This window comes from Rhinatrema bivittatum, chromosome 10, assembly GCF_901001135.1.
Source record: "Rhinatrema bivittatum chromosome 10, aRhiBiv1.1, whole genome shotgun sequence".
Classification (NCBI taxonomy): Eukaryota; Metazoa; Chordata; class Amphibia; order Gymnophiona; family Rhinatrematidae; genus Rhinatrema; species Rhinatrema bivittatum.
The window spans coordinates 100,951,746-100,970,242 of NC_042624.1; the positions used below are offsets into that span (position 1 = coordinate 100,951,746).

The window sequence follows — 18,497 nt, forward strand, 5'->3', positions numbered from 1 at the left end:
TGAGGAGTGGGAACAAAAGAAAGCCCGTGTTCTAGTATAGATCCGCTGTCCCTGTGATTTGCCATACATCGGAAAGACCAAGCATCTTTTGAAGACTCGGATGATCAAGCATCAGTCCAATACTAAGCATTCCCGGGTTGACGAACCCCTGGTTTCACCTTGTATTGCATTTAAACATCAGTTTGCCGACCTCTCTGTGTAATTGATCATGTACCTGAGCATTGGTGCGGCGGCGATTGAGAATTACAACTCTTAAAATCTGAACAACGATGCATATACAGACTTGGCACTGTTAGTCCTATGGGTCTTAAAACAGATCTTGATTTACATATGTTTTTGGGATAAAAGACTCCTGATACCGTCAGTACGATAGGTCATAGTACAGATCATTACTTACATATGTTTTTTGTGATAAAAGCCACTTGATATAATCACATCATTCTCTATGGGTTTGATCTTTTTGATTCATGAACTGTCTATGTATAATTTGCATTTTCAAGGACGTCATTGTCTGACATCACGACTGTCTGGGTCGTGATGTCACGTTCACGTCAGCCTCGTTTCCTCTTTTCCTGTGAAGAAGACAGTAGAGACGCCGAGACCATTTTGAAATGCTAGCCTGTGCTGCCAAGATAAGTACTTGTTCTTCCTTTCATTATTTAGAGTATCTTAATAAGACTGTTTTGTTGATATTTTCAGGCATATTCTCATATGCACCTGAGGAAGCGAAAACACCGGCTGTGTAGGGCTGTGTTTATTATTTACAACAAAGAGATTGCTGCCTAAATCTTCTTCATGGACTTGCATTGGAATTTAATGACTTTTAATGAAAATGATAAAAATTAAGCCAAAAAACATTTTTTATTTACTAATAAAAATTTATGATTTTTGACAGTGATGGTGAATGATTAAAAGACCGGTTGGGTTCTTTTTAAGAAATCACAATGTCAGGCTTGCTGACACCGTCACTTAGGCTATATTTAAAATAAATTTGGTTTCCCTCATTGTTTACAGTTTAACATACGGGTTACTGTATTGGCTCTCCTTGATAATTGAAATCTCCCATTACTACTACACTGCCAAAGGGGTTTCTGAATCAAGCTTAAAGAAAATTGATTCGGAGGAGCTTTCACGGTAATCTTGTCAGAGATAGTGCAAAACAGGATTTAGATCGGGCAGGTAAGCTTAGTTCAGAAACCTCTTTGAAAATATCTCTACCCTTTTGTGGATCCAGTGCTTATGATCACGTCTCATTTTTTAGATGAGTCTTATATCATTTGTAGACTCCCTCCCAACGCAGTCTTTTCAAAACACAGCCTGTGTTGGGGGACCGTGAATTCAGAGTTACAAGTTTCTGGTTTGTTGCTGACAATTGAATTCCTCTGCTTGCCTATTTATAATAATTGAATTTCTTGGACATTGTTAAACCTTTGTTGTCCTTCCTTCTCTTATTGGCTATTCATCCTTGATGGTTGGACTATTGCCTACTATTATTCTCAGACTTATGTAACCCAAACAGCTTTTCTATGATTTCTGCCCAGGTTTGATCGCCCTTATCTTCTTACATGTGGAGCATCCCAAAATGTCATGGTCGTGCCCCAGGCACAACATACTCCTGTCATAGGAGTCCAAGACATACATAGTGTGACTGCATTTGGGGCACTTCATGAAGCAGCTGGTCTTCTCTTTGGTGAACATCAGGCCAAAAAAATAGCCAATGTGAAATCAACTCATTTTAGCAAGCAAAAATGGCCCAGTCAGTGCTACTTCAATACCTGTTATAGGTTTGAAAATGGCCACGAGAAAAAGAAGAAAACTTGGAATTGATCCAAAAATCTGTCTAGGGAAGCTAAAAATTGGAAAAACTTCAAACTAGAAAAGAGGCAGCTGATAGAGAAGTTCAAGTTGTGAGGAAATGCACCTTTAAGTAATGAAACCAACTGTCTCCACAGAACAAATGAAACTGATGAGGGCCCTGCATGATAGCTGCAATGCAGGACAATCCTGCACATGCTCAGAAGTGCTCTAAAAGCTATGAAGTCATGCCACTGACTGGGGCTTTGTCTGATGATATCACCCCCTTATGAGGACTCTAACATCCTGCTTGTCCTTGGAGAATAATGTATACCAGAATACTTGTTTAGAGAAGTGTCTTAACTCAGAACCTTTATAAAGTAGTATTAAGAAAAATTACAGATAGAACCTTTAATACAGAGGAGACTGATTTTGAGAGAAAAATGTTATCATTTATTGGAGGTTTTGATATTACATATGTCTCATACTTTTTTGGGAAGCTTTTTTTGTTTAGAATTCATGAACAAGCCAGTGTGGAAATTCCCCCAGTATGACTACTGCTTACTGTAAATACAGTGAACATATTAGGAGGGGTTTCCAGTATTTTACCAATAGTTACTGACTGCTGTTTAAAAGAACACAAAATTGCTGAACAAATTAATGACACATAATTAGGTAGAAAATCCAATTAGAGTAATAAGACAGTCTGCTTAGCTGAACAGGATCATTTTGAAGACAGACTTTCTTGCTTATCTTCACTGCACACAGGCTTATGAGATGCATGTGTTCCCCTAATAACTTTTTTATTTGGTGTCCTATTCGTGCCAGATTTTCAAGACCTGACAGGGGTGTAGCTTTCAGATCCTCATATATGAGTTGATTGTGGATGAGTAATTCCCAGAAGGTAGGCTCCTTTAGTTCTGGGTGAAACTTCTTGTTTTACAGTAGACTCCTTTATTACAAAAAACACTGTGAGGTCAGATAAAAATGTTTGTAGATGTGGGATGTTATTGATAGTATTCTTGTAAGAGGAAATGTCATCATTATCATCTCAAACCAGGTTCTTAATACTGTGTAATATTACTTAAAATAGCAGTTCAAGATTATATAAAAAAATAGCCCTATATTTTTTGCAATAGAAAGTAGTCCTAGATATCTAATGGGAGAGTGGGAAAATGGTTTATTTTAGTCATATATTTTTAAAACTAATTCATAAAATAACTAGGGATTGCACACCTATTTGCTTCGCACACTAACCCCACCAATGCGGGGGGGGGGGGGGTGTGAGTGGTAAGGGGTAGGTGAGGACACTGTTTCCCCCTTAATTCTCCACTTTGTCCTGCTCCCCCTCTCCTCATTTGTATTGTGGGGGTGGTTGTACAGGTGAGGTGAATGTGGGGGTAGTAGGAGAGGGTCGGAGAAGTGTAGGGTGGGGGATGTGTGTATACACACTCCACCTCACACTGTTCACATTCCTCCTTCCCTAATGTGTGTGTGGGGGCGGAGGTATTGATATAGGTGGGGGAGAGTGGTATAGGGTATGCATGGGGTGGTGGGGCTGGGGGGGGGGGGGGTGCTGTATGTCTCTGTGTGTGTGTGTACATACACTTCCCCCCTTCCCCACACTCTCCACTTCCTCACTCTCCTCCTCCACTGTGTATTCATGTATGTGTGTGTGTGTGTGTGTGTGTTTCTTGGAATGAGGGTGGTGGGGTAGGTGTCTGGAGCGGGTGGGTGTGGGGTGATGAGTTTGTGTGGGGACATAGTGAGGATGTGGGTATACAGAGGGGATGTGAAGGGGGATGGAAGGCTGTGTGTGCGCACATGTACACAATTTCTCTGACACTCTCCACTTTTTCCCCATCCATGTTAGAGATGAGCTTCTGGTAAAAGTTTCGTGTCTGGCTTTGTTTCGGGGCCCCCCTGCAGGAATTTCGCTTTTCCAGTGGTTCGGGTTTTTTTTTTTTTCAGAGACCCTGATTTTCGGGTTAGTGTGCACTATCAGGAGTTAGTGCGTGCTAACTCCCGTTAGTGGCAGTTAGTGCGCACTATCAGGAGTTAGTGCGCACTAATGGGAGTTAGCACACACTAATTCAAAAATTAATTTTTTCCGTTTTGGAAAAAATCAATCGTTTTTCGGTTCTCCCGAACCATTCCGAATTAGGAAATTTCGTTGACATTGCCTAATTTGGGAAAAACAATTGCACATCTCTAATCCATGTTCCCTCTCCTCCCCATGCCATCTCCTTTCCTTCTCACTCCTGTAACTTACTCCCTCTTCTATTTTCTCTCAACTATCTCTTGTTTAACTCCTCTAACTCATGCCCACCCTCTTCTTACTCTACCCTTCCCTCCCCTCTTTCCACCTCCTGCCTAGTCTTCCTATCACTGGTGGACCCTGAGAAACCCCACCAGCCTTTCCTCATCTGTTGCTTTTCTTTTCCTCTGGTGAGGTTTGGGAAATCCCAGAAATCTTTCTGTTGCTGCCTGCTGCTGCTGCTACAGTGCTGATTGTGCCAGCCTTGGTCCAGGGTTTCCTACATCAACTTCAGTAGTATGCCAGCCTGTCCCTCTGCTCCAGTTGAGCATTGAGGTGTGAATGCACAGATGCATTGCGATGCTGACCTTGGTTTTAGGTTGTGGGAGTGGAATGTGGTGCACACAGGATTTGTGGATAGTGTTTGTGTGGGAGGTTATGTATTTGTGTGTGTGGGTATGTTGAGGCAGAGGGATGTATGTATGGGTGGGCGTGGTGTGTGGTTGTTGTAGTAGTGTGGTTGAGGGTGATGGTATGGGGTGCTGTCAATAATGTGAGGGTTGAGTGGGTGTGATGGGTTGGTGAGTAGATGTGTAAGGCGAGTGTCTCCACTGGATTTGTGATTGTGTTTGGTGTGGGTGGTAGGGTGGGGATGGAGGTGAAGATGGGTGAGGGTGGAACTGGGTGATAATGTGGTGTTTCTGGGAGGAAGTGAAGGATAAGTGTTACATGGTTTGCCGTGGTATGTGACTGTAAGGGTTGTGTGTGACAAAATGTATTGTGTGGTACAGAGAGGAGGAAGATGGCTAGGCAGGCTGAGCATTGCAACTGGGTTTGCAGGAATGTGTTGGTGTGGGGACATGTATAAGTGATATGTAGTGGTGGTGTGAGTGGTGTGAAGTGTAAACAGGTGTGTGGCGGGGAGGGGGCAAGTTTTGTGACAGGGTTTCCAGCAGTGTGAATGTTATAGGTGACTGTGGTTAGAGATGTGAAGAGGGATATGTGTGATTGTATGTTTTGTGGTGTGAGAGGGCTGAGTTGCTGGAGTGGGGAAGAAGGTCTGTGGAGGAGGGGCAGTGTTACAGCTGGATTTGCAGTGGGGTGCATAGTTGTGTGGAGGTGTGAGATGCATTATGGGTGGTAGTGGTGGTGGTACTGTGATGGGTGAGTGGCTAGGAGAGAGTAGGTGTGCAGTGGGGTTGAGTGTCACAACTGGGTTTGCTGGGGTATGCAGGTGGAGGTGTGGGGGTGATATGTGATGGTGGTGGCGTGAGTAGTCTGGAGAAGAGTAGTGGTGTGAAGGGGTGTGTGCATAGTGTAGGTGACTGTAGTTGGGAATATGTGCGATGGTATGTTTTTGTGGTAGGAGCAGCTGAGTTGCTGAATGGGGAAGTAGGTTTGCAGAGAAGGAGCAGATTGTTACAGTAGGGTTTGCGGTGATGGGGGTGGAGGTATGGATTGTGTTATGGGTGGTGAGTGGTGGTGGTGTCCGTAGTGTGCAATGGGGTGAGTGTTGGAGTGGCTTTCCGGTGGTGTGAATGGCAATGGGGAGGTTGCATGTAGCTGGGGGTTTGGGAGAGGTGTGTCATTTTGTTTTTATGGTAAGTTGATGTCAGTGGTGTGAGGGTATGTGTGGGTGTTCGAAGGGGGTGAATGATGTTGGGTGGAGACAGAGGCATGTTTGTGGGTTGCATACATTGGGAGTGTGGAGAGGACTGTGTGGGAGGGGGAGAGTGCAGGAGTATGGACACTTTGCTAATTGCATACCCCACTTTGTTATCCTTTTTTCTATCTACTTCCTGACCCTTTCTTCCTCCATCTGGCACATTCTCTCTGCACTTAACTGCTGTCTGCCTTCTCCCCCTTCCCTTTCTTCTTCCTTTAGCCTCTTGATCATGTGAGCAGCTGCCTGGGACTCAGATTTCACAGGGTTTGTTTGCAGGCTCCCTTTCTGCCTGCTGCTCATCCCCTTCATACTGTCACTGACTGGGAGGATGTTGTAAAGCTCTGGTAGAAATTTTAAATGTTTTCTTTGCCTGCTTCTCATCTGCTGTTTCTGCTGACTCTATGGGTGTGTAAAACCGCTGCAGTATATATTTACCTCCTTTCTAGCAGCTTCTCTTGCCTTTCCTGCTCAGCATTTGTTTCTCCTGCTGGTAGGGTTGCCAACTTTTCCATAGACCAGGTCTGGACACTTGAGGACCAGAGGGTTTGGTGGGTTTGGTACCCCCTTATTTGCATAAATTTTAGATCCTGCCAGTGAACTGCCTAAATGGTGTATCTATGCATCTGAAGAATCACTGGGCTGAGGGCTGTGCTGTGAACCACCTCCTCTCCCTGTGCTGTCCAATTACAGTATGGGAAAGGAGGCAAGGATACAGCATTGTTCTCCTCCGATAGGCTCTGACCTGCCTTTCTCTTCCTCTAACTAAGAGGCTGTGGGAAAAAGGAGGAGCCTCCTACAAAATCGGACATTTAGTATCCAGTCAGTACTTCTGACTGGACACTATACAGAATGCCTGAAAACCTGGCTGTCCGGTCCAAAACTGGACAGTTGGCAACCCTACCTGCTGGGCCTGCCCTCCTGTTTTCTGCGTCCATTGCATCATGCATGTGCAATTTTGCAGAAATTATTATATATACACTCACTAAAATGGCAGTAATCAGAATCTAATAGTTGGAACGTGTCCCCAAACAAATTCTTTACATAAAAGAACACTTATCACTAAATTTTACAAATCGCTTAATCACTTACTTATTTTTAAAAAGTGAATCAATTCATATGTGAAAAATAAGCCAGTTCATATGTTATGTGTTGTACTGCAATAATGCCATTAATAACGTTTTTAATCATCATTGGCTTTAAAAAATTTTGTCTGCATTTTATATTTTTTAACAGATTTTATCTTCAGTGAAGGCTCTCTGTAGTTTTCTTCAAATGATTGAATTATGGGGTGGGGAAGTTTCAGGAATGTTGATTGTGTGGCAGGTTTTCACTTATACAACAACAAGTTAATTATGTGGGTTTCCTGCTGCCAAACAATCATGGGAGCCTAAGAGCACTGGTACTAATAGTCTCTTCCCTTTCCAGTTCTCTCCCTCAAGTCTATTTCCCTGCTTCCCATTCCAGCCTCTTCCCCTTCCCCCTTCCCTCTCTTTTTCCACAATAGCAGTTTTTTTTACCATGGCCTCTCCTTGGCAGCAGGAGACTACCCTGTCCAGTAGTGGCAGCCTCCTTTCTGCTATGGTCCAGTAACTGCAGCAGTAGTGTTGATGGATCCTTCTTTCCTGTGGCAGGGTCTGGTCTAGGCCACAATAGATTCTTTCCATGACAGCAACTTTGAGTTGTTTACAAAGCTATTAGGACTGCTCACATTTAGAGAGCTTGCAAGTTTGAGTTTCAGTGGCTATTTTATATTTATCAGTGTGATGCCTGCATAATTAGCACATCTGTGCCATAATTTACCCAAATTCACAAAGATTGGAGTAACTAAGCAGCAAGAACTTTCAGGGACTTAACCCCCCCCCCCCCCAACTAATACTTCCTCAGGAATAAGAATAAAAACAAGCAGGGTAAGCATGCCAGGAGTATGACTTCAGGAAGGCCTTCCAACATAGATTTGTAGAAGGGGGGAGTGTGTGGTGGGTGGAGTCTGAGGGTATATTGTGTTTGGAGTATAAGGGTTTATATGAGATGTGGGCTTGTGTGTAGATGGGATATGTGATTGTGGGGTTGTATGGGTGGAAGTTTGTGTGTGAGATATGTGGGGAGGAGTATGTGCATATTTACTTTGGAAACATGGGGAAGGTAGCTTTGAGGATGCCTTTCAGCACCATCCTTCATCAGCTGCTTCAGTTATTTTTCCCTGTCTGTCTGTCTACCTGTGTTGTTTTGAACCAAAGTGCTTTTCAAGATTCTACAGTTCTAATAATTTCCCATAGAAAATAATGGTGAATATTTTTGGAGCTTCGGTTATTTGAAAAAACGAACTTGATGTTTTTATTTCTTCAGCTCAACCAAAATATTGACATTTTATTCCTGCATGCCAAATTTGGTGAATTCAATGTAAGAGACCACAAACACAATGCACAACTGTTTTTTTTTACGAGGGATATAAATACCATGGAAATGTAAACACGATATCACCTCTAGTAAATATTCTATTGATTTTCCTAAACACTTTTCAAAAGGAAAAAATCCCCCAACATTATAGATTGTTTTTCAATGTTGAGAAATTTGGTGAATTTGCATTCCTTTTGTGGAGCATTGTTTTGCCTATGAATGGATGGACAAACATCAATCCCTTTTATATAATTCTTTCCAATGTTCTGTATCTTAGAAAGCATAAAAAGAGCTTTTTTTTTGTGCAGTTTAACTAAATGTTTGTGGTTGTTCCTACTTTTTTAAGGTACAGTAGGATAATATCTGAAATTCATTCTTTCAGACATGACTAGGTGGTTGATACACTATGAGTGCTTCCAGCTAGGGGCCATTCTTGTTTGATCAAAAAATTATTTCTCTTACTTATAAATTCTTGAGGCTTGTTATGTATTTATTTATTTTAAAAAATACATTACCCGCACCCCTCTGGTAGCATTGCTTAAGCAATAATGCCAACAGCAGAGGGTGTAATGAAATGATTGCTCTCATTGATAGGTAACTGGGATAATTATTTACTAATGCCTGTTATTGGACTCAGAAAAACTATGTGTAAAAAACTGTATTAATATTTTAAAATAATTTCTTTAACTGCTGCGTCAGTGGTAAGATTCAACACATTACCTGTTAAAGTCTGCGGAATTGGTCAGCTGATTGACTGATACTAAAAGTTCAAGTTCATCAGGATAATGAGAAATTCATACTAGAGCTTGAACCATTGGTGGTCTTACTTTTCCATTTTAATAATTTTATGTATGTATGTATATGCTTGACTGTTTATTTTAATCAACATTTTCTTGGAGTTCTCATTTTTAGCACTTTTTCTTTTAAAAAAAAAAAGTCTCTTATGTATGTATTCACTTTGGGGTAGATTTTAAAAGGGTGCATGTGCCTCCTGGCGCGTGCACATGTACACCCAGTTTTATAACTTGCACGCGCAGGTGCGCACAAGTTATAAAATCAGGGGTCGGCAAGCGCTGCCTTCTCCCGCTCCATTCCCCCTAGCCTGACCTTCCCACCCCTTCCCCTAACCTTCCCCCCCCCCCGACCTTTGTCTTACCTTTTGCGCCTGCAAGTCACTTTAGAGCTTTGAAAATCCGGCCCTTTCTCTTTGTATACATTATCTCCCAAACCATTCAACTTACAGCAGCTAAGTTTCAGGATAGGTATGTTCATACAAAAGCTAGAAACTGAAACAAACTTTTTCCATAAAACTTATTGTTATAGCTCAAAATTGAGAAAAAATACTTTAATCTATTATACTAATGGATTTAGCCCAAAATTGTAAAAAATGGAAACACAATGGGGCAGATGTTCAAAGGGTTACGCACGTAACTTACGCACATAACCCTGAGAAAGTGCCCCTGCGCGCGCTGAGTCTATTTTGTGTATGTTACAAAATCTGGCCCTATGGATCTAGTCAAAAATTGGAAAAAAGATAAATTTAAGTGTACCTATTAATTTCCTTTCCTTGAGTCCTGACAGACCAGTCCAGACAAATAAGTTATCCCAGCTTGCCAGCAAGTAGAGACAAAGAACACAAATCTTTTCTGATGTCATGTTCCCCAGTGTAGCTGGGTGCAGCAGGAAAGCCTGTCAGTTTCTTGCCCAAGTCTTTATCTAATCTACAAATATTTTTTTCTCTCCCCTCAATCCAAAATATCTGAACAAAAATTATGTGGTGTATATTCAAAAGGGCGATTAGTGGACAAGTTATCCAGCTAAAGTTAGCCGGATAACTTGTGTCCTGTATATTCAGCAGGTTAAACATTCCGCTGAATATACTTGCTTAAAGTTATCTGGCTGCATGTAGCCAGATAACTTAAAAATATAAATGGCTATATTTGAATGTGTGGCCAGATAACAGTCTACTTAACAGCATATCTTTAAAAGATATGCAGCTAAGTAGTGCTGTCATGACATGGAAAATGGAAAAACCTTCAAATCTAGGGGGCTCTGGGGCAATCTCCTTAACCCCCCCCCCTACAATATCTTATGAAGACCCTGTCTGGTCATTCTCTCATCTCCCCCCAAAAAAATGTTACTGGGAGCAGAGACTCTCTGTGATTTTTTTTTTTAATTAACTTTTTTCCCCTATTTTTATGAATAGCCTGCTCCCTCCCACCCTCCCGCTAACAAGACAAATGGCTGCAGATAACCCCCTCCCCTGAAACCTTCCCATTCCCCCCAGTACCTTCTTTTTTTGCTGGGAGCAAGGGACCCGCTGTCCTGCTCCTGGCTCTTCCAGCACTGCTCTAAGTAAGCTTCCAGCACTGCCAGTCTAGCCGGGTAGCTAGTTAAGGGCTGAATATAGCCGGCTATGCCATTTAGACAGATAACTGTTAGGTTATCCATCTAAATAGTTTTTGAATATTGACTTCTAAATATATATATCATCCAAGGCTTTCCTTCTCTGGAGACTTTCTTTTCTCCTCCCTATATGCTGATACTAAGTATTTATGAACAAGAAGCAATCATAAAAGAAAAAAAAAGTGCTATGGCGTCTTGGGTAGATTCTGGACTAGTCTGTCTGGACTTAAGGAAAGGAAATTAACAGTCATGTTTAAATTTCACCTTCCTTATCATTCTGCCTGATTAGTGCAAATGAATGGGACAAATCTGAGCACTACCTAACCTAGGTGTGGTGGGGCAAGGCCATTACAGCCTCCTTACATAAAAACTAGACCCTGGTGGTCTAGGGGGTCTCCAGACTCCCACCCCCTATAACTGCCCATACCTCAAAGAAGCATCGTTAGTGAGGTAATGGAGGCCTAGAGCACCTCTTGTCTCCAGGCCCAGTCAATGCCATCCTTCAAAATGGTGCCCACCAACCATTGCCCTTATCACATTAATGCTGTTTTAAGTTTTTGGACCTTGCCATACTAAAACATAGAGATCAATAGGTCTTGACCTGCTTTGGAAAATGTTTGTTCTATTTGACCATGGTTTAGCTCTGTCTCTATTTGAGGTTATCTAATATAGTACCTTAAAATAACATGGAGAATAGATAGGGTCCTTCATTTTCAGTTTAAACTAATTTTTCCCCATAAATTTCCAGATTTTTCCAAAGGTGACAATCGATTTAAACTGATATTCACCCTAAATTTAGGATGATTAAAAATCTGCTCTGGGGCTGCAGAGACAGCATTTCAAGGCCTCCAGCTGTGAACCAAAGTGCATGCTGTTTTCAAGCCCCCTCCAGTGCCACCCATGCCATGTTTCAAGTCTTGCCTCATCACCCCTCAAGCAGCCACAGCACCTGCAGTCTGTTGCAAATGTGTTTGAAGGAGGCCCTGTCCATCAGAAGCACTTCTTTGCAAGCTCCCTGGTGTCCTGTACAAGAGCAGAAGTTCAGTGCTTCAGTAAGCAAGTGACTGAAAAAGAGAAGAAAAGCCTGGAAGGATGAATGCTGTTACAGTGGAGGGAGGAGAGGGAATCTGCTTAATATTGTTTTATGGTCCTGGTTTCTGTCCACCAAAATAAGCCTCTGATATTTGCTTGGAAAAATGAGTCTTTTTTTTTCGACTGATTTTCTCCTGTTTTTATTTTTGTTATAATAAATCCTGATAAATTTCTGGGAAAAATAAAGAACAATAAAAACTGAAAATGAATGTCCCTAAGGATAGAAGACATCAGATGACATTTGTCCAACAGCTAAAGAAAAATAACTGGACTTTAAATAACAGAATATTAAGCTTGAATATCCCTTTGGGACAGAGGGAACAGCAAGGCATTGAGGCCGATTGACTAATGTGCTTGGGCTATTAAATGTTATAGACGCTTATGGATTGATTTGCTTTATGTATCTGTTAAGTGGCTGTTTTCTCAAAGCACATAACGAGAAAAGGTCTGTATTGCAGGAATGTAAAGCATTGTTGCATAGTTTCCTTAGCAATTACCATTCATATGGCTAATGCTCCAGGTACCCTGCATTCCGGAAGAGAGCCCAGTTGTTTTGTAAGACAGTTGCTTATAAGACTATTAATGAGTCAGTTTTGAGGTTGGAGAATTTAATTACTTTACAAGTAGTGAGATAATGTATCATCCTTGCAAGTCTGGCAATTACAGATCCTTTTATATTGCCAATGTAGTTGTCTTGCAGTCATTAAACTTAATTTAGCACTACTGAAGCTGAGAGTTCCCAGATTTCAAGTGCTTATAGTTTGTGCTGGGCAGCTTGTATAAAATTGAAATGTTGCCTAGCTTAAGTTGTTAGGCATGCTTTATGGGAATTGTCACCAGAAATACCAGGCATTCTATTTGGTTGTCCTTAAGATATTGACTGGAATAAAGCAATTCTGAAGTTTCCGGTAACAAAATATAACTATGTACCAAGATGATCTTGGTATGTAGCTCTTAATATCCTTTTGTAAGAATGTACAAATTAGTACAGCCACCAGTTTTCCTGTGGCAGCTCAGGATTAGATTCTATGGCAAAAGTTAGAAAATTCTGTGACAAAGTTTACAAAATTCTTTACATAGATTGTATATTAAATTTAATTTTTTAAACTATAAACGGTAATTTTTTTTACATTTCTTATGTGCCTAGATAATCAGGGTTTTTTGTTTTTTTTTTTGGGGGGGGGGGGGGGTTGTGTTTTGGGGAAAATGGATTACAATGATTGGTACAAGGAAGGAGGAGGCTGTAGGATCAGCATGGTGAATGGGTGCTTGGAAATGGAGGGGGGAGTGGGGGAGGAGAGGATCCAGGATGGGGGAGAAGGATCAGATCGAAAATGAGGGAGGGAGGAAGAATTGGAGATGGGGACACGAGGAGGGAAAGAGGTTTGAGGGGTGGCGGAAGAATGAGTAGGTAGAGGCAAGGATATTCATGGGAGGGACAGTGAGGGAGGATTTCCCCTCTCACTTTCCCTCCCCACCTGGCGCAGATTCCTTCTCTCTCTCACACACACACCCTAGTGCTGATGTGCTCTATTTCTCATGCGTGCACCCTAACACTGATGCTCCCTTTCTGTCACGCATGCAACCACACTTACACCTCAGCACTGTTATTTTCTCTTACACACCTTCATGCACCCCAGTGCTGATTCTTCTCTTCACCCACCCATCCCCTATCTGCTTTCTCACACACAGAGACCCCCAACTAGCCCCATCCCATCTCTCATCCTCCACCACAACCTGCTGGTCCTCCCCCTCTTTCTCATCTTTATGCTGATTCTCACCCCCTCCTTTCCCACTGACTCCCCCACTTTTGATACTGATCACCAGCTGTGGGAGGAAGAGAATGTCACTATTTGGACTGCTTTCTCCTCCCTCTGCTGTCCAGGATCCCACTCATATTTTGAACCATGAACAATATTATTGAACAATTAATTTTTTGAATTGAAGTTGAGCTGTCTCAACATGAAATGCTAAGTGACGTTTCATATTCATGCTGTAAATTTTGCTTATTAAAAAAAGGATGTTACTTTAAAAAAAGGGTCATTATGGGATATGGTTAAAATTTCAGCGGTTATTTAAAAAAAAAAAAGGGCATGTATAGTGATTTTTCCACAATCTATAATGCCTATTTATAAAATTAATATATTTATCACTTCAGAATATAATTTTTGGGCCATCCACAGTGGGTTTTGCTTGTTCCTCTATTTTTTCAGTTTTGAATGTGCTAAACTAAATATGAATTTGAAGCCAGATAGCAAGATGAACTTTAATACAGCTGAAAGTAGATAAAAGTGGCAGAGTGTTATTCACTAACTAGTTTTAAGGTTGCATAGTTGTCCTGGGGTAATTGTTGTATTAAGAAATATAAAAACAAACAAACCTTGAGTTTTGCATAGCTTCAATTTTACAAGATGGCAATATAACATCTAATTGATATGTTAATATTACAGGCAAGAATATAAGAAACAGTCTGCAATAAATATTGTGTTGCGCGGACATTGATGGGTTGCACCCAGTTTTTTGTAAGCGAGACATCGCTTACAGTTCTTTGGTATTCCTGGAATTGGAGCTATAATGGGAAGGATGAGTTATTAAATGTAGTAAAAGTGCAGTGAGTTTGAAGAGCAATTATGTCATGAACAGATTTGGCATTTCTTTTAACAGGCAATTTTAAGGACATAAAGCTACAGATCATTTTATAATATTTATTATGGCTTATTTTCAGAAGAGATGCATACTTTATCTTTTCTGGCTTCATGCATTGTACATTTATGTTCTAGCATACAATTTCAATTCCATTTTAGAATGAAGATTTGTTCATTTGGTAAAGCAAAAGTGCCTCCTAAACTTTTGGTTTTTAATTTCTTATTTAAACGTAGCAGATTCTTAAATCCATCCCCAGAGCCATCTCCTTTCCATATTTAATAGATTTTTGTCTCATATTTTCATTTGAAAGTAAAGGTCTCAGCTCACGCCTCTCACGCTGCACATTTGATTACATTTAGTCAGGAGTGTGGTACTGTGATTCCCTTTCTGTTTGTGAGGGCTAGAAGGGATCTGAGTGCCATATATAATCTGGTACTTTACATAATTTAATTTTTGAAACTTTCATTGTTTTGTTGTTTATTATACAAATTGTATGTGTAGTAAGTGTAATTATGAATATTGTTTGTTTTTGGATATTATATGATATTTATATGTATTATATTAAACATGCAACAATTGCACCTAAATCCCCAAATTCAAAAATTTGACAAGTTTAATAGAATCCATGTTAATTTATGATGATTTGTATATATTGTTTTAACCTTTCTGCCCAGGTGCTCTTGCTTATTCAGCTATTCCTCAGCAGCTCTCTTCTTTCTCATATCCCACATTTTCTTTCCAAGAAAAGTTTTGGTAAACTGCAATATGAAAATTGCAACAAGTAAAAAAAAAAAAACAAAAAAAAAACAAAACATTGTTGGTTAAGTTGAAATGCTTCTTTTGTATATCTGTTTGTGTATAATATAAAATAGGGTCTAACGTTGAGGTTCATACTGGGAAACTGATATGAGGAAAGGAATGCCAGAATGTTTTATTGCTGAAGACCATTAAACTTTCTTGCTTTCAAGCAAAATTTCAGGTTCATGTTCATTTGTAGTAATTTACATAACATGGGCAGCCAGGACATTTTAGTCTCTCCCTGCACCTGCCCTCTACAAATAAACATGACTACTGCAGCACTAATAATAGACTGGACGTAATTATATGTGGGAATCAAACGGCTGCAGCTTTATTAACTGACAAGTACATGTCAGTAACCAAGCTTAAATAATACTGTCAACCCTACATTAGCCCCGGTGAGCATCCACCAGCGAGATGACTCACTTTTACGGCCATCTATCATCATTATATTTATTTTAAAATTCTTATACGTCACGAATCCACAAACTATCCAATGGAGGCAACAATCCTGTGCTGCTTCCATGTACAGGCCCCACCTCGGCCCAGAAAGGAGTCCATGCCAGGTACAACTGTGCCCAACTGCACCCACTTCACCCAGGGTTCTCTATTGTTGACCATCCAGCTCGCCCAGCTAGTTTATTGAAACCACCATGTAAGTCATCTGCACACTGGTATCGCATCCAGCCATGCACAAGCTGCGACAGTAACATAACACAAAATGCAAAACTAGAAGGTGGGTGGGAAGGTTGCAGTCTCTTCACAATGGCAAAAGGACAGGAAGACAGTCCCCCCACCCTTTTATACCAATCTCCAGAAACCTCCCTACTCCCTTGTTCCTCTGTGGTACCTGAACCAACCAGCATCTCCATGATTCAAATCCAAGGAGGCGCAACAGTATCTCCCACAGTGGGCTTCAACTCCCACTTTCATGCTCCACTTCTAGCCTGAGGCAATATGAGGCTGTGCAAGGCACCCAAGTTATCTAGGGCAGCCAGGGACTTGGCCCCCATCTGCCCCATACAGAATTTTGAAGCACAAGAAAACTGGATGCTTTGTGTGTAAGGAGAGATTAGTGGGGGCTTGACCTCATCTGCATATACCTGCTTCAGGTAGTTATACAGGTTTATTTTAGCATGGGAATGTTGCAGTGATTCAGAAACTATGTTAAGTAGTTAAAAGTATATGGTAGATCTGCAGTTTGGCTCCCAATCTTGTTGACAGCCTTTATTGTAATTTTGTTTAAAGTTTAGGCCTGGATTTATCAAAATGCACTAAATAGCGCATGTGATAGAAAAAGGGGCATGTTTTATGGTAATAGGTAGTTTATCGCAATATGCGCTAATACCTATGCGAAGAACTAAGTTACTGCAAACTGTATTTCCTACATACAACCACTGGGGGGACCATGTTTAATGAGAGAGAGAGAGAGAGAGACTCTCTACCTGGATAACATCAAGCTAGGTTGAGAGAACATTGCACAAATCTCATCTTTGGGTGAGTTTCCTCACTCCGAGGGTCATCAAATCTTCACAAGAGAGCACTGTTCTGTCTGTATGTCTCACTTTGAATGTCAAAGTGGCCCCTAACCTCCTACATTAATACCTAAACCTCACCTCAAGTTACTAGGTGGGCCTCCCATACAGATATAAATACCTATCTAGGGTGAGGACATTATGGCTAGTCTCTCTCTCTCTCGCTCTTTCTCTCACTCATCCTTAACACTACAGAAAAAGGTGCAGTTAAAGCCATGCAATAGGACTTCACAATATGGCAAGCCCACTCCTCTTTTTCGGATTTGCATCGCACCATACGATATGGTGCGATCGCATGTGTTAACAGCGCTTTTCGCATGCGATAAGCCCTTAACGCATGCAAAAACACCTTATAGCATTTTGATAAATGACCCCCTTAGTATGCAGTTAAACAAATAGCTCACTTATTAAGAAGTTTTTATTGTGTTCTGTTTATTTTATTTTTTCTAAATAGTGTCTATATGTATGAGAAGACTGCAATGCAATGGCATTTTGTGCAAAAATGAGAACTTCGAAAAAAAGTGAACCAAATGTGGAGGCTCCACGACAAGGATTGGAGATAGTATTTTACTTAATTGAGTTCTCTCCAATCTATTACTCCAAAGGAGAGTACACAGTAGAAGATTTGTGTATCCAGGCTGCCCTTAAATGCAGTGAGTATTAAGGTTCTTTTTGGTTTTTTCTGCTTTTTAAAATACATTAATGTGTTTATCATATTAATCCATTTGAATGCATGGAAGTAAAAGTCAATAATAAAATATAAGGTGATCTCTTTTTATTGGCATAATACATTTCTTGACTAGCTTTCAGGAGCTGACTCTTAATCTGAGGAAGCGAATACAAGGTCCTGAAAGCTAGTCAAAAAATGTATTATATTAGTTCAATAATCTTATATTCTCTGTTGACAAGCAGGGCTGAATTAGCCATAACATGTGAGTGACGTTATCCACTGTCACCGAATGGTCCTCTTTCTCTTAGCTAGTAGAGCTTTTGCTGTAGTGTGCTTGTGTGGGAATACCCGCTCTGGCCTTGCCTCTTGAGCTCCCTCAGTCTTTTTTCAACCGAGCACCAGCACGGACATGTATTTCTATCTCTCTGTATTTCTGTGAAGAAATGTTTTTCTTTAAAGTTGCCTTGCTGCCTCAGCAGCTCCCAAACAGCACTGTTCATTGCTTCCAAAAAAAGAGAAAAGCAGAATACGTCTTTCTTTTTTTTTTTTTTTTCGTAATTATCTGTTTATTGCATACTGAATACATCTTTCTTCACCATATCCAGTAAGAAGAAATCTGCCATGAGTGGGTTCAAGGATTGTATATGTGGTATAAGTATGTCTATTACTGAAACATTTATTTTATTTATTTAAAACAGTTATATTCCGCATTATCCTCAGTCCTAAGCAGATCACAATTAAAAACATCCATAAAATACACAAAATTAATAATACAGACAAACTCAACCAACGTACATTGACTGCTACTGACGCAACTTAAACTGTTACTTTTACCCCTGGTGTCAAATTACCTCTGCTACTGCTTCCTGGGACCAGATAATGACTAGGCCAACTGCTACAATTGTGGACAGATGTGCCCGATACTCAAAACTTGAGAGCCTGGAAAATGGAGGAACTGCATAAATCTCTCAAAAGCCGCAGTCAGTCCTCCTCCCAAAGTGTAGCTTTATATACCTTCCTGGGAATTGAGTTGAGCTGGAGCCTGGAGCATCTCATACGTATCTTCACCATCGGCGGAACAGGCCGAATCCTCTGGGTTGAGTAATCAAAACTGACATGTGTCGAGGAAGAAAAAGCACCACTCTGCGAAGTCACCAGAGCAGTCGGCACACAAAAAGCACAGTCTTAGGTGCTTTGACACTGTTGATGGCACGGAGCATTAGTGCCATCAATGCA

At 40.8% G+C, this 18,497-nt stretch overlaps 1 protein-coding gene across 1 annotated transcript in view; it reads left to right on the forward strand.

Moving 5' to 3' along the window:
* The window catches only part of JAK1 (Janus kinase 1), a 169,851-nt gene that overhangs the window by 42,829 nt on the left and 108,525 nt on the right, over positions 1–18,497 (forward strand). The window contains 1 exon segment of the mRNA XM_029618043.1: positions 17,046–17,244. Coding sequence (XP_029473903.1) covers positions 17,076–17,244 — 169 coding nt within the window. The 5' untranslated portion in view covers positions 17,046–17,075.